Source organism: Lolium rigidum, chromosome 2, assembly GCF_022539505.1.
Source record: "Lolium rigidum isolate FL_2022 chromosome 2, APGP_CSIRO_Lrig_0.1, whole genome shotgun sequence".
Classification (NCBI taxonomy): domain Eukaryota; kingdom Viridiplantae; phylum Streptophyta; class Magnoliopsida; order Poales; family Poaceae; genus Lolium; species Lolium rigidum.
Window position 1 is genome coordinate 223,272,660 of NC_061509.1, and position 17,354 is coordinate 223,290,013.

At 40.4% G+C, this 17,354-nt stretch overlaps 1 protein-coding gene across 1 annotated transcript; it reads left to right on the top strand.

The window, feature by feature from the left end:
- The first annotated feature begins 7,902 nt into the window (after positions 1–7,902).
- Positions 7,903–17,127, top strand: LOC124690595. The gene is made up of 14 exons (XM_047223957.1): positions 7,903–8,319; positions 9,793–9,878; positions 9,987–10,292; positions 10,424–10,507; positions 11,454–11,859; positions 13,744–13,829; positions 13,938–14,243; positions 14,375–14,458; positions 14,966–15,119; positions 15,480–15,567; positions 15,646–15,938; positions 16,028–16,150; positions 16,258–16,548; positions 16,868–17,127. Exons 1-13 carry the CDS (start codon positions 7,903–7,905, stop codon positions 16,537–16,539), a joined length of 2,715 nt encoding a protein of 904 aa, XP_047079913.1. The 3' UTR covers positions 16,540–16,548; positions 16,868–17,127.
- Positions 17,128–17,354: the final 227 nt, after the last annotated feature.

The window sequence follows — 17,354 nt, forward strand, 5'->3', positions numbered from 1 at the left end:
ACCTCCTCCTCCCTCGAGCGGCCCTTCACGGGCCTCCTACTCCCTCGAGCGGCCGCCCAACCCCACCTTTTTCAGTCCCAATTCTCCCCGCCGCGAGGCGGTCGTGGACTGAGTCGGCTGCTCCCGGACGCCGGGGACAGAATCCCCGCCGCGGCTTCCCCGCCGTAATTACCTCACATGGATGGCAGCCCTGGACGGCAGCAGTCCCGCTGCCTACTCACTTTGCTTCTCCACATATCTGCTTTTATTTTCTCCTCCGATCTCCTGGGTGTAGACTGTAGACTGTAGATCAGGCCCTGATTCATACCCTCCGTTCATCTTCTTTGTCTTGCATCTTCATCAATATTTTCTTCGCGTGGCCATCTTGAGGGTAAGCCCTTCTGCGTGAATTCTGTTTTTCTACATTCAGCTTATGATCGGTGTGTTGTTTGGCCCCTGTTGAATTGTCTCCTTTAGGTTGGCGTCCTCCGCTATCGAGCCGGACAGCCCTGGAGACGGAGTATTGTAGGACGGTTAGGCCTCTTGTCGTTGGACGACAAAGACGGTGCAGATCCCCTGCTCCGGGGCGGGCTGCTTTTTTCCGCGCCACCTTCGCGCTTACTTGAGGTGAGGTGATTTTTTTTCTTGATGGCCTGTACTTCCTGTTGGGGATTCATGATACTTTGTTCAGAGCTTTGATAAAATTGCTTGAGAAAATCTGTCCTATGAAGATGGCACATGAGAAGCAGCTCTGCTTCATAGATGAACATTACTCATGCGTGTACATTCGACATTGATAACAATTGTTACCTTGGATGCATTCACTGTTAGCCTCAGAACATGTTTATGTCTAACTGGCACAACCTTTTGAAATATGACAGGCTTTATGGCTTATGGACTCCAGGATGATAAACACATGAAAATCTCAGACATGATTCTGCACTGCAGGTATACAGTTTTTAAAATTTTAATAGCTACTGTCATATTTGTACTCCTAAAATTAATTCTTGAGCAATGTATTTCCAGGCTGCATATTGTGTCGGTGGGCATTCAGGAAACTGGCAAGTTATTCAGAACTCAATTCTTGGATGTTACTTGCGTCTTCCTACTCTGGTATGGCAACCACCTACATAGCAGTTTATATCAGCAAAACAAACACAATCAAATTTAATAAGCATAAGTTGCTAATAAGCTAATGGTCATACGGTGGTTTTGTACGCTATTTACGCCCATCAACAGAATCGGCATCATGGAGCTCCATACATCCACATGCTCTTCGTCAGCCAGAGCCCATGGCCCAGTTTAGTCTTTCCCCCGGATCATTTTCAGATCCACCTTTAAGTTATACAACCAATGGTAACGTTTCAACTGCAAAATGACCACATTATCTCACTGTAAGAAATATCTGCATTTTTAAATATGAAGTGATCACATTATTATTAATCTATAAAGCCTCTCCAGGTAAAGTTATACACAAGTAAGGGGCCATATCATCAACTAGATCAAGACAACACTGAATTCGTTGGAGCTAACGTTATGGTCAGGAAGCATACCATCTTTCTTCCCAATGTTCTCCACTACTATGCATGGATGCTGCACTGGAGTTGCCTGATATGTATTGAGATGGTACGCAGGAGCATGCTTGAAGCCCAGTGAGAAGAAATGAGAAAATTTCTCAGGAGGGAGAACATGCTTGAATGTTGCCGTGTAAGTCTTCTTTCAGATACAATGTACACATGGATTTGGGTGAGTACACACTGCGTCTTTCTTTCTCAAATTGTGCTTGCTTGAACGTTGTTTGCTGGCTTCGGCAGCTTTTGTCCATGGCTTCCATGCGTGTGTGCACATGAATTGGGGTGAGTACACACTACACCTTTCTTTCCCAAATTGTGGTAGCTTGGACATTGTTTGCTGGCTTCGGCTGCTATCGCCCATGGCTTCCATGCGTGCAACCGTACCAGTCGCTCTGTCCGGTGGTGTAATTGGAGACAGTGTGCACAACAAGTCAACAACTAGCTAAACTTTTCTATGTGCTAATGTAATTAATCTTCCAAAGGGAAGTATGAAAGAAACAAAAGAATAAGCTATAAAGAGGAAAGGCATATGATCCAGAGCCTTCTAAGGCGTGAACATGACAGTTGCCGGTTCTACCGCCACATTGCCTAGGTAGCCATGAACAACTACTAATTCCAATTATTATTCATGCCCGAAGTTGAAGTTCAAGATGCACCTCTATTTATGTCCGACCAATTCCAGGGTGAGGGATTTTCCTACCAGTTCAATATGTCCAAAGTGAAGAAAGAAAAGAGAAGTGAGAAATGCGCAAACGTACACTTTCAATTGCCATGGTCTGCTGAATTGATTAATTTGTTGGAAGGTAAGGTTCTTCAGATGAATCGTTCCCAAATGTAATTGCATTATGTATTCTTCTCACAATATTTTAGGTTCAACTTGCAAAATATTATTCAGCATGATTGTAAGAAATTTATATGTTGAAAAGCTGCTCATGAAAAGATATTCGAATTAACTGTTGGGAAATTTCAATTGCAGGTTTATAAAAAATAGAGATTAATCATAACAAATACTTTTTAATCCAAGAGTACCTAGGAAGTGTAATTATGCCATGTGATATATCACAATTTTTTAATAATTTTTTTTAGCCAGAATATTAGCGAATCAGAATTGCCTGTAGTGGAGTAGTATGAATTAACAATATATTAGCGACCAGGTTTCCCGACATGTTCACTGAATTGCATGTTTTGTAATTTCAGGTCAACCAATGTTAATTATTGTTATCGACCTTCTTGCTATCGTTTTAGTGGCTCTTAATATTGGTGATGTAAGACGACCTCCTTGCACACTTCAAAGTTCATTTTTGCTTATGCCAAGTGGGTCAGACTAACTAAAGGGTGGTTTTTCTTTGTTCTACTGTGGTAATACATCCGAGCGGAATGTATAACTCTGAACTTTTATAGCCAAGTGATTTCTTTTTTTCACCTTCAAAATGGCAGTGTAGTTCTAGATGTAGTAAAAAAAACATTGTTGGAACACTTTTGCTCAATTCACCTCTTACAGATTGATGCCATTTTGAAAGATTGTTCAATGGCAATTGCCCAAACCATTTGTATGTAGAAAATGCAACTCTCTGTTCTTCGTTTATTGTAACTAGCTAGCTAGATCAATTTATTATATCTCTGTTCTTCTTTTACTGATAACTAACTAGATCAGTAAATTATATTCACATATATCTCCCAAATTAACACTGCATGCTTATCTTCCAAATGTGTTAACAATGAAGTAAATCAGTTCAAGTAAGTAAGGAAGAGGAGAGATACAAAAGGAGAGAATGAAGATAGATATGTCAAAACCTTTTGTTTTTGTTCTTGGATCCAGATCCTTTTCTTTTCTTGATTTTTTTTTCCTTATGAATTGTAGATCCAGTTCTTGTTAATTTACATTTTGTTCCATGCCGCCTCTTCCCACCAGCTATAGAGAAGTCCACCCTATATGGAGAGTATGGAGCATACAGAGCTATAGAGAAAACAAATGCTACTGCAATTTCTTGGGCTAGCTTGCCTCCTGAAACCTGAATTGCTTTGAGATATGATTGAAGGATTTGGCTTTCCCAATGGTCTTTGGTTAGTTATTCAGTACTCTTGGATTTATTAGTTATGTTTCCTCAACACAAACATTAGATTACTATAGTGAACTGCGACATACTCACAGTTCAGGTAAGAAATTGATATTTATTTTGTATCTGTTAATACACGTGTTGTAGCTATTTGAGTTTGAGTGGTTTGGATAGATGGAACGGTGGGTTTTCATTGTTGTAGTAGATATTTGAGTTTGAGTGTATGCAGTCCTGCTGATAGGCAAGCAGCTGCCTGTTGCTGCGCCAGCCACACCATATTGGTTCCTCTCCATCAGGGCCGCTCCATTTAGGGGTGAGTGTACTCATTTTTAGATCAGAGAATGGGAAAAGGACCAAACATAGTGTACCAATATGTTGATAACTTATTTGTCTAAGGTTAATAGATTTCTTAGAACTCTTTGTTGGTTTCTTAGTCTTTATCATCTAGCAATAATTTCCATGTCACTGGTCATGGCCTTTTAAGTTTGTAACTGTCGTTCGCCATGGCAGCGGCGGTGGTGACGTTCAGCCTATTTTGGGAGCTGAACCCGAATAAGATGTGGCCAGGAAGTGGATCTACCACAACGGTAAAAAAAAAAGCTCAGCCAAACGTGTCAATAAATGTCCATCTCACCAGACACGAGGCCACACACAGCATACAACAAGCCATCGATCACCCATTACTCAATACCAACCTTTCACCGCAACCATCTACAGACCAGTAATAGTGTATTAGTGTATGTATAAATGTCACACAAAAATAAACCAACAAATACACCATGCCTTTAAATAGCAAGAACAAACATAATTCCCAAAAGAAAGACTAAAAGACACATTCATTTAGCACTACCAGAAATCACCATCACTCGGCCACACATGGCGCGGCGTGCCGCCGCGCCCTTCTTTGCTAGTAATTTAAATGAGCCGATCGTTCGACGCAACTTATCGGTTCACCAAATTTAGGGAGCCGATGTGCGTGCATCATTGCATGAAGCGGAGACTCCTGGTGGCGGTAGGAACTAGTGAAATGTAGTGAGAAAATTCCAAGCAAATTGGGGTGGAAAGAGACAGAGTACACTAAATCTCAATTTTCTTTGAGTAAATTCTAGTTTTTACCCCCTAATTTCACACTTTTGACGCAAATTACCACATTTGGTAAGTTTTTTTTATTTTAATTACCTATTTAGCAAAAATTATGCCAACTTTTACCCCTTGCAAAATTTCATTAGTGTTGGGTACATAAACCTCTCTCTTCTCTAGTGTGACTTACTGCTATGTTTGATGTTTCCCACCTTCATTGGTTAGGTTTACTTGGATAGTTGGATTCAGAGTAGATGAATCGATCATTAAGGGAAAAGAGTACAATATATATGATCTAATGATTATCACAGGATTATTATTTGGGAGTTTTACTCTCCCTGGACTTTGCATATCTAAAAGTTTTCTTACATCAATCCATGAACTTAAATCCAGGAATATGGGAATATGTGAAACACTATGAATAAATCTGTTAGGTTTTTGCATGATATGTTTGCAATGTGTTTACCTCCCTATATTGGAAAATATTAATTTAACCCTTATGCATTTGAGCAATACAAGTGGTATTATCTGATAGATAATGGTGGGTGATTCTGTTGAATCTTAACCATATGATCTTGAATGTGGTCAATCATTATATGAAGCCATTAGAGTCTATTTTGTATTCTTAGTTAGAAGGCTCTTTCATTGAATTTAGTCTATGATACGACATTTTTGGGACCAGGTAATTATACCCAATGTAGATTACATGATGGTCAAATCTTGATATTTCTCAGGGAATTAATCAAGATCGTTTGTGCCTTAAATATATCGGAGAATATTACTTACACCACTTTTAGTTGGGGTTATACTTTAAACAAGTTTACAACAAAACATTCGCATTCGTGATGTAGTTTATATTGAGATATGGAACAAGAGGTCCAATATCACGTCATCACTACTACAATGTATGAATGAATTTGTATCCCTGTTAGGGATAGTGTGACCATATGTATCTTTAATTTGATTTATCCATATTTAATTTCTCCAAAATTTTATGGACATGTAAAGACTGATAGATATGTATTCTGAAGGAATATACTCAAGTTATAAATTTGGTTAATACTTGGTTCAATCCAAATCTCCGTGTTGATATGATTGCAAGGACCTTTCATGTGTATTATAGACTTTGATAACAAAAGCATAGATATATACAAAATTCATGTAGAATCCAATTAGGGATTTTGTTTATGACTACATATAAGCAGTCATCATTGTATGAGTAATCCTTTATAAGAAGGAGCTCTTATAGTCAATTGTACCACATAATTTATGTTTGACTATTTTAAGTCATAGAGTGGCGTTTGTATTATTACACATATGTTACGATTTATTTTGAATTTGGATTTGTAAGTCTTAAGGACTTCAATATAGATATTCAAATTGAGTGACCCATATGATTATGTAATCACTACATCCATTAGCTGCTTGAATAATTTATTTATAAATGCCAATAGTATTAGTATCAAAACATAATTCCACTCATACTAATAGGGTATGTTACATCATATATAATTGATGTTGGATATCTGCGTGAACCCTTGTGCTACAAGTCTCGCTTTTTCACCACCTCATTTTTTTTTGTTAACAAAAAGTCATTTCTCTTCCAGAGGGAAGGTGTTTATGAGGAGTAGGTATTACGATGGTAAATACCTCTCTTGTTGAGCGAGTTTTATTCTTATTCAATTGCCTCCTTCTAGTTGAACCAACATATGAGTGCATGAGGCATTTTTCCATGGACTTTGGTTCAGGGCTCTAAAGGTTTTAGCAATTTTAAGAATAAGTATTTGTCAACAAATTTAGTCTTTTATTGTCTGATTCGGTTGAATCGATAAGATTTGTGGAAATGTCAATAAAATATTTTAACTCCTCATGATTTCCCATAATAATGGAGTCAAAGTGTTTTGATGTCCCGACACCTAAAATTGTGCGCGCATTTGTGTTGGGTTTGGATGATGAGCAGCCGGTATGTGTTATTCAACTTGAAGTTGAACTACATTACTTGTTGAGGATATAATTTCCTCTGTTTCCGCGGAAGCATGTGATAATTTATATTTCATGTGGCCTAGTTTCTCCCCCTCTTGCTCTCATTTGGGGAGGCAAGTGGTTGCATTAGGTATCTTCACTCTTTTGGAACAATGGTTGCATACATGATATGATTCCGTGACAGATTTGTCATGAGTAAATATATGTGGTAGATTTGCAATGTGTTGAAATTTATGATTGAACTTACCTTTCAGATTTTCAAGCACATGAATATGAACACTGAAAGTCTATGACATTTATAATTTATTTATCGGCATTCTTTGTGGTATTAATCTTCCCTAATGCCGGAAAATGTCCATATTGCAAATGCAATCAATGTACAAGCTATCAATAACTTCCATGTTAGGGTCTTATTAAGGTATTTGATGTATAAAGAATTATACCTCAGTTATTTCTCACATATATTCCAAATTTATGTGAGGGCCCATGATGTACATTGGGGTTGGTGATATCGGTATATAACTGAATTATCGCAGATGAGAAATACTTATTTGATTTTCACATACTTAGTGCAAGGGGAAGCAGTATGATAAGCAGTTGTTGTGATCCAGATAGATCTACGGTGTGTAAGACCGCATGTGTCCAACAATATGTTGGTGTATTAAAATTTTGTTGAAGTGGTCATTTAATTAGTTTGATTCCTTTAATAAATAATTTAGTTACACCATTTTGGGTATGTGCAAGAGGTACCTAGTAAAATCATAAATGCTCATGAAATCGATAATCAAATTGGTTAAAAACCAATATGTTATGATAATTAGCTCTTGACTTGATAATTTGAGCTGAACTATTATTAATCGCCAAATACTTTTCGAGACTGCGTGTAGACGTGCCATTTAATCGCGAAATAAAACTTCAATTATTTCGGGGTGCAAAATCCAAGTGTGACTAGAAAGGGAGAACGGAGAAAGAGACGTACTCCAGCTGCTTAGCTGACCCCTCTCTCTCGCGTAGGCCCCACAGCTATTAAGCAAGGAACGCAGATCACACCGACAACGCGGGCCCACGTAGTCGATCAACGGGAGTCCCTGCTTTTCCCCTCCCGCAAGAACAACTCCGCAAGGACACCACCCACTTTCCCGAATTCTCCAGACAATTCCCAATTCCGCCGCTACGCAAGCCGTCGGCGACTTCTGCTCAGCACCGCCTCCCCCCCCCGCCTCCTACTCATGGCAGACCTCTCCCACTCCTCCCCCACGGCGGCGGCCGCCGCTGGGGACTCACTCCTCGCACCGCCGACCTCGGACGCGCCGGAGGCCGCCCTCCCCGCCGCCGACCCCTCCCGCTCCTCCCCCACTGCGGTGGCCGCCGCCGGGGACTCCCTCCTCGCGCCGCCGACCTCAGTCGCGCCGGAGGCCGCCCTCCACGCCGCGGGCCCCGATCTGGACGCGGAGTTCGGGTTCCAGCGCCCCGAGCTCGGCAAGGAGAAGCTCGCCGGCACGGTCGGCTTCCACCAGCGCCACGTCTTCCTCTGCTACAAGAGCCCCGCCGAGTGGCCCTCCCACGTCGAGGCCACCGACTCCGACCGCCTCCCCCGCATCCTCGCCGCCGCCATCAAGGCCCGCAAGTCCAACCTCAACAAGAGCGTGAGCACCTCTACCTCCCTCCCTCACCCCCCTCCCGTTTCGCTTGCTGATTGCCTTGTTTCGTGCTGCGATGCGGTTTTGGTATGCTTCCGGTACTGCTATTTCTAGTTTGGTTGGTGGGAGGGAGCAGGAACTGTGCTTGAGTTTACCGTTTTACTGGCTGCTAGTTCTCGATTAGCTTGAATTACTGCACGATTTACCGCGTTTCTGTTATCTGCACATGATGGTGCTGCCGTTCGCGTAGGAGATCGCGATCCTTGATCGGTCGATCCGGTGTGTGTTGGCGGACGGTGTAGTTTCCGACTGTGTTTCCTTCGGTTTTCTGTTTCTCAATTGGCCTGTAGAAGCTCGCTTAGTTAGTTTGATCGCGTTCGATTTGCTTACTGTCTGGTGCCAGAAATGTTTGCCGATTGGCGTATATGTATTTTATTTTGCTCGCACCTTGTTTTGGCGCATGTTTCACTCGAGATCTGGTCGCTTGGTGCTCTCCATGTAGGCTATTGCTGTTTTAAACTTTTAATTGGGCATGTAGTAAATTGTGCTTTGGGGGTTTGAACTTGTCTCGGCGATCCACACATTTCTAACTGTGTATTTAGTCACGGGCCAGTTTTGGTGGTGATTGAGTGTTTATGTTTCGAGCGTGTTTGGTATGGTTTGGGTAGTTTGATAGCTATATCCATTTATTATCTGCTTGCTGTCTGTATTCGCTGGATGTCATTAAGCACCTTTGAAATCATATGGGGCTCTGTCCAGCAATGTTTCTCTTTTCCCCTTGTAGGAACTTACTCTTTTGTGTGTTTATTCCACATAGTGCAATAGAATGATTTGGTGTTATTGTTCTAACATGGATCAGGTGTTATACAGACTAGTATATGCTGCGGGGTTCCTCTTGCCCTTTGTATAGGTGTTTGTGCATGTCCTATATGGTGCATCTGAGTGCAGAAGCTCTTCTGCTTCTTTCTCCTTGCTACTGGATCTTAGCAACTGTATACAGCTAAGAAAAAATTCATTGCAGTTACTGCATCTACACTATCTGTACATATTAGTACATATCACACAGTATCGTAGAGTATGCGAAAATAAATAGTAAGCACACCTGGGGTATGAGACTGGCATTGTTGAGCATTTCTACCACTTCTGGGAATCTAGGGTGATATTATGCAGTATTACTATGAACCTTCCTAAGATAGTTACTGCCTTGTGCTCTTTCTTTTTTCATATTTCATTTTTAAATTCAATATGTATTATTTCACTGATGTTTTTATATTTTTCTTGTCCTTTTAAATGTCTTTGATATTTCAAATGTACGTGTGTCTGATCCTATAGTGTGACCCAATGATTCAGCAGTGTGACTTGTCATTTTAATTAGGGGTGTAACTTGTGCACAAGCCATCTTGGGATTAGATTAATAGACAAGACTTTCCCATATTGTATTTATTATTGCTAATGAGTGGTCTGTTCTACCTTTCTCAGACCAAGCTGACCATTTGTGAGGGAGAAGATGGGACTGAGTCATCCCTTGGAGACGTGCTGATCTTTCCTGATATGATCCGATACAGGTAGCTGCAAGGCTGTAAACAAATAAACATGCAGTATTTCCCTTTCTGCTGTTAGGTGATGGAATACATACTCAACTAATTATTTTATTCAACACCTGATGTTTGTAGAGGGCTGACCCACTTTGATGTCGACAACTTTGTTGAAGAAGTACTCGTGAAAGATGTTGAATGGCTTCCTGGATCTCCTGAGGCTATAAAAGGTTCCTATGTTTTTGTCTGCGCCCATGGAAGCAGGGATAAAAGGTGTGGTGTTTGTGGTCCTGCTTTGATTACAAGGTTCAAGGAGGAGATTGAAGCCCAAGGTCTCGATGGCCAGGTGGCTGTTAGTGCATGCTCACATGTGGGAGGTCACAAGTATGCTGGAAATGTCATCATATTCAGTTCAGATGCCAAGGGAGAAGTGACAGGTCATTGGTAAGAACCAGGAAACATAATAAAATTTACAGTCTTATGCACTAATAATCTTGATGCCTTCCTGAAGAACTCTCTGACATAAATTTACTCTGTTGAAAGCCAGCCATTACTCACTGTATTTGTAATTCCAGGTATGGTTATGTTGCTCCTGATGACGTGCCTGTGCTGCTGCATAAACATATTGGACAAGGAGAGAACGTGGACCATCTGTGGAGGTATGCTTCCTCTTTTAACTATATACATATATGTTTTCCCCATCACCTGCATTCATGTTTCATATTGTCATTGGGGACAACTTACATTTCCGATTCTGCATCCTTATCCTCTTGCTGCTGTATCTGGGCACTGTCATGCTTATGCAGATGTACAACATATATTCTGTGTTTAATTAATGGTCCATGATTCTGACAATAATATTATAAAATCTGAATGATGTGTGTTATAGTTCATGTATCCTCTTGTTGTATCTGGGCACTGTCATGCTTATGCAAATGTACAACATAGATTCTGTGTCTAATCAATGGTCTATGGGTCTGGTAATAATATTATAAAATCTGCATGATGTGTTATAGTTCAGGTATGTCTACAGCACTGTAGGTACTCTGTTTCGAAATGAATTCGGATACTTTAAGTACCATAATCTTTAGTTAAGGGAAGATACTCGGACGAAAGCCTGCCATTGGATGCTTCTTTTATTGAGCGTTATTGTAAAGTAAACCAAGAGTAAGGCTACTAACTACACGCATCTTAGAAGAGCATACTAGATAAACTTGTTGTAGGTTGTTTTTACTCGTTGCGGCTCCATTTTTTCTTATTTCAGGAATACTTTATTATGTTGTGTTTCCTATGAATCATGTCAAAGCACTTATTTGTATTAGTTATTCTGCTCGTGTGATGCCATAGAGATATTGTTGTATTTCCAAATGTTCTTGATTGTTTATTTGCAATAATAGCTTCAGAAATAAAAGTTTGGTCTTAAAATGGTTTGTCTCCTTGTAACTGAACCGATAACAGAATATTCTATCTTGTTTCACAAACGTTGTAAGAAGCCCTGATATGTCTTGTTCATGTTTAATTGATCTTTTGCGCTATGTTTGCCCCATAGCTGGGGGTACCTTTCTTTTAAGTGTGGTTCTTACAAGTGCTATCCTATCATGACAGGGGTCAGTTGGGTATGACTGAAGAGCAACAGAAGAAAGCTTTGGAGCTGAAGCACATGACGAATGGAGTGACTGGAGATGAATCAAGCGCCAAGGAAGCAAGTGGAACCAACGGTGCACCTGCAGGTGGGTGCTGCCAGGCCAATGGAGGAGGCTTTACCTGCTGCCAAAGTGATCAGCCAGAAGAAAAACAGGACAAGAGTGTTCCAGCTGAGGAGAACCACAAGAGCTCTGCGACAGAGACCGACAAAGAAAGCGGCAAGAAGGAGGCGCTCGCCGGGACGGTGGGCTTCCACCAGCGCCACATGTTCGTTGTCCACGACAACATCGAGGCCACGGAGTCCGACAGCCTCCCGCGCATCCTCGCCGCCGCTATCAAGGCCCGGAGATCCATTTTGAAGAAGAGTGTGAGCATCTCTACTCCCTCTCCACTCCCCTCTCGTTTCGCCTGCTGGTTGCCTTATTTGGTGCTGCGACGCGGTTTTGGTATGCTTCCGGTACTGCTCTTTTTAGTTCGGTTGGTGGGGAGTAGGAACTGCTTGCTTGTCGACACGAGTTTTAGCGTTTAGCTGGCTGCTAGCTCTCGATTAGCTTGAATTACAGGACGATTTAGCGCGTTTCTGTTATCTGCGTGTGATGGTGCTGGCGTTCGTGCAGGGGGTCGTGATCCTTGCTCGCTGATTGATCGATCTGATGAGTGCTGGCGGAACGATGTAGTTTCCGGCTGTGTTTGCTTCGGTTCGTTGTTTCCCAATTAGCCTGTAGAAGCTCGCTTAGTTAGTGGTGATCGCGGTCGATTTGCTTACTGTCTGATGCCAGAAATGTTTGCCGATTGGCGTATCTGTATTTTATTTTGCTCGCACCTCGTTTTGGCGCATGTTTCACTCGAGATCTGGTCGCTCGGTGCTCTCCTTGTAGCTTATTGTTGTTTCAGTTGCGCATGTAGTAAATTGTGCTTTGGGGGTTTGAACTTGTCTCAGCAATCCACACATTTCTAGCTGTGTATTTAGTCACAGGCCAGTTTTGGTGGTGATTTAGTGCTTATGTTTCGGACTTGTTTGGTATGGCTTGGGTAATTTGATAGCTATATCCAATTATTATTCGACTTCGGGTTTTTTTTTTGCCTAAATTCTCACTGCATTCGATTGTGTTCACGAATTTGTGTATCCAGCTCCATTTCTAATGGTAATAAAACCTGTAGGTCCTCAGTATGTTTATTTATGATATAAGGTACCTTGACTCCTTGGAACAGATTCTATGTTTTTTGTTGTTGGGTTTCTGGTCCATCTGGGTCTTATTATTCATTTTCTTCAAATCCACACGCTGTACTATTTTTAGGCGTTTGCTGGTATCAATTGTACCTTGTGATTCTATTTTTGAAGACTTATGCATGTATCAATGGGGTATTATATTTTGGTTCGAAATCAGGCTCCATTCTTCCAGTTTAGATTGTTTTCATAGTTGAACAATGATCATTGCATCCTTTGCTATGTTATCTACTTGCTGTCTGTATTCACTGGATGTCATTAAGCACCTTTGAAATCATATGGTGCTCTGTCCAGCAATGTATCTCTTTTCCCCTTGTAGGAACTATTACTCTTTTGTGTGTTTATTCCACATAGTGCAACAGAAGGATTTGATGTTATTGTTCTAACATGGATCAGGTGTTATACAGACTAGTATATGATCTGGGATTCCTTTTGCCCTTTGTATAGGTGTTTGTGCATGTCCTATATGGTGCATATGAGTGCAGAAGCTCTTCTGCTTCTTTCTCCTTGCTACTGGATCTTAGCAACTGTATACATCTAAGAAAAAATTCGTTGCAGTTACTGCATGTACACATAGTGTACATATTAGTACATATCACACAGTTACAGAGTATCGTAGAGTATGCCAAAATAACTAGTAAGCACCCCTGGGGTATGACACTGGCATTGTTGAGCATTTCTACAACATCTGGGAATCTCGGGTGATATTATGCAGTATTACTATGAACCTTCCTAAGATAGTTACTGCCTTATGCTCTTTCCTATTTCATATTTCATTTTTAAATTCAATATGTATTATTTGACTGATGTTTTTATATTTTTTCTTGTTCTTTTAAATGTCTTTCATATTTCAAATTTACGTGTGTCTGATCCTAGTGTGACCCAATGATTCAGCAGTGTGACTTGTCATTTTAATTAGGGGTGTAACTTGTGCACAAGCCATCTTGGGATTAGATTAATAGACAAGACTTTACCATATTGTATTTATTATTGCTAATAAGTGGCCTATTCTACCTTTCTCAGACCAAGCTGACCATTTGTGAAGGAGAAGATGGCACTGAGTCATCCCTTGGAGACGTGCTGATCTTTCCTGATATGATCCGATACAGGTAGCTGCAAGGCTGTAAACAAATAAACATGCACTATTTCCCTTTCTGCTGTTAGGTGATGGAATACATAATCAACTAATTATTTTCTTCAACACCTGATGTTTGTAGAGGGCTGACCCACTTTGATGTCGACAACTTTGTTGAAGAAGTACTCGTGAAAGATGTTGAATGGCTTCCTGGATCTCCTGAGGCTATAAAAGGTTCCTATGTTTTTGTCTGCACCCATGGAAGCAGGGATAAAAGCTGTGGTGTTTGTGGTCCTGCTTTGATTACAAGGTTCAAGGAGGAGATTGAAGGCCAAGGTCTCGATGGCCAGGTGGCTGTTAGTGCATGCTCACATGTGGGATGTCACAAGTATGCAGGAAATGTCATCATATTCAGTTCAGATGCCAAGGGAGAAATGACAGGTCATTGGTAAGAACCAGGAAACATAACAAAATTTACAGTCTTATGCACTAATAATCTTGATGCCTTCCTGAAGAACTCTCTGTTTTAAATTTACTCTGTTAAAAGCAAGCCATTACTCACTGTTTTTGTAATTCTAGGTATGGTTATGTTGATCCTGATGACGTGCCTGTGCTGCTGCATAAACATATTGGACAAGGAGAGATCGTGGACCATCTATGGAGGTATGCTTCCTCTTTTAACTATATACGTATATGTTTTCTCCATCAGCTGCATTCATGTTTCATAGTGTCATTTGGGGCAATTAACATTTCAGATTCTGCATCCTTGTCCTCTTGCTGCTGTATCTGGGCACTGTCATGTTTATGCAAATGTACAACATATATTCTGTGTCTAATCAATGGTCCATGGTTCTGATAATGATATTATAAAATCTGCATGATGTGTGTTATAGTTCATGTATCCTCTTGCTGTTGTATCTGGGCACTGTCATGCTTATGCAAATGTACAACATAGATTCTGTGTCTAATCAATGGTCTATGGGTCTGATAATAATATTATAGATTCCACAAAGATATCGTGTCTCACAAATGTCCTTCATTCTTTATTTGAATAAGACCTGATATGTCTTGTTCATGGTCAATTGATCGTTTCCATTTTTTTGGGGTTCATAGCTGGATACTTCTTCTATCTTAACTGTTTGTCTTACAAATGCTTATCCTATCATCCAGGCGTCAGGTTTGTTTCGCTAAAGAGCAGCAGAGGTTGAGGAGCATGACAATGCAGTTTGATCTCAATTCCTCACATGTGCCAGAAACACGTGCAGAGATGGATGTGCCTCCACCGCCTCCCTCCCCGACAAGTGAAGCTGTAACTAACTCAGTGGTATATCTCTTCTTTGATTAAAGAGAGATCCTCTTTGTAAGAAAAAATGTTTTTATCTTGAATCTAATGATAAGTTGTTGTTCTATAGACTTGATCAATCTTAAAGAAGTTTTGACTTAGGATAAAGCTAGAACTTCAATTGTTTTTTTTATGCAAGGGAGTAGCTATCTTTGTCTGATTGACCACAAAAGGTTATATCATGCATTTTGTCATCACCTTATAGACCACCTTAAGCAGGGAGACAAAAAAGCCTGAAATCTCTTAAATCTTCTGGTTGATTAATTTTAGATATCGTCTCAAATTTGTAGTTTTTGGATTCATTTACTTAAGATAATGACAAATATCATAACTTATTCGCAGCTTCAACCCCCAAATGGAGGTACTGAGCCAAGAATTGTACTTACTCCTCAAATTGACCAGAAGCTTCTTGTCCCAAGAGAATACGATGGTACGCCTTTTGATGTTTTTGATTTGTAGAAAAATCAAATTATTATTTTGTAGGCATTGTTACAGATTCTATTTCCAGGTGATGTCATTTTGAACGGCTATGAGCTGCATCACTTCTCCCGTGCGAAGGAAGTGAAAGCAGCTGTTGATAAGGCTACCAAGTGGATATCAGGAAAGCTATCATTAGCACTGATGAAGAATGGTAATGTTTTTGCTGTGCAAGCAAAGGATGTCTCCGATTTTCTGTTTCAGGAGACAGGTGCTCTCTGTGTGGTGGACAACGATCAGCTTCCACTGGTTGTTGCCACAAAGAGTCTGTATACCACTAGTACCACAGCTACACTAAATGAGCGTAAACCTGACAGATCTTTGGTAAGTAATTTCAGTTCTCAATTGAATGGAAGTAGAAAGTGTGGAATTAAGTGGATAAACTAATTTTCTTTTGTGAACCTGTACTGTAGGTCTCTGATATTTATATCATCAAAACTGAGTTTGGAGGTAACCGGTTAATGCGCAGACAATATTCGATTGAAGGCGATAATTCATATCATGTCCTTCAGTGGGTACCAGCATCAGATACTGAGGTGAAGCGACACGTAGATCTTTGTTACAGAAGCTTGAGAATTTGTTCTCAGTGCTGATACATTTTTTATTCTTGCTGAATGGAATGTTTTGGACTAACTGATTGCAGAGCAAAGTGAAGTCGCTTGCCAAAGGAAAGCAATCAGAAGAACTTGTTGTGGTGGAACAGATAAATGAAGACCAAGCAGAAACATCTGTGACAGATACTGTGGATGATTTTTCAATTAAGAATTGCATAGCAATTGCAAACGCAATCCAGGATCTGTCTGAAGACGAGAGGGCAATTGCCTACGACATCTTCAGAGATGATCAGAACAGGGTGATATTTGTTTGCGCCGATCCAGCCGCTCGCCTTGTCTGGTTAAGGAGGCAGATGCCTATACCCGACTGAGTCCTAAAGGTAAATAAATGTTCTTATTCTGCACTAAACTGGCTTTTAGGTATTGTGACCCTTATGGCTGTTCAAGTTATGTACTGGTTTACAAAAAATATTTGACGGTTTGAGTCATCCATTTGCCCCTGCAAGCTTTTACTGTCTATGTTTGTATCAGTTACCAGTTATTTGTCTTCATTTGATCACACAAAATAAAATGAACAAAAAACAAACAAGATGATTTAGAAGAGAGAATTGGCCACCTGTGGTGTGATGATACTTGCACTCATGGTAGTTCCACATGCCTTAGGTTAGCTAACATGTTGTGGTTTGACTTCCTTTACAGGAGGTTTCGAACTGCAGAGAAACTACTAAGAGGCTTGATGATCAGATGATATGAGAAGGGGTAACAGGAAACTGCAGCCGGAATACAAGTTGTAAATGAAGTTGCGGAGTTTACATAATGTTCTGTGAACATTACCATGGACAACATGTAGGATTAGGCACCTTACTATGAACATCTTTCTGTCTGTATTGTGCAGTATTGGTTCTATCAAACTATCCTGATTTTCAGGTAGCTTTATGTTTTGTGAGTATGCTACTTTACTGTTCTGATGTTGATTAGATAAAATTAGTGCTTTATGGATGAGTGAATCGTTCTCAACGATAATGATAGACTAGGAACTTGGCGCTGAGGAATCGGTTGATGGTGCATAGGATAGATATAACAACATTGATATTCTGTTAGATTTCATTATATCGTCCATGATCTTGGTGTATGTGAAGGCTTTAGCGGAGCACAAACTTTACTAAATTCAGAGCAGGTGATATGC

Coding starts and splice junctions, on each gene's coding strand:
- LOC124690595 (XM_047223957.1), top strand. CDS start 7,903: ATGGCAGACCTCTCCCACTCCTCCCCCACGGCGGCGGCCGCCGCTGGG. Junction 14,244..14,374: donor GGAGAAATGACAGGTCATTG/GTAAGAACCAGG, acceptor TTGTAATTCTAG/GTATGGTTATGTTGATCCTG. Junction 15,120..15,479: donor AAGCTGTAACTAACTCAGTG/GTATATCTCTTC, acceptor ACTTATTCGCAG/CTTCAACCCCCAAATGGAGG.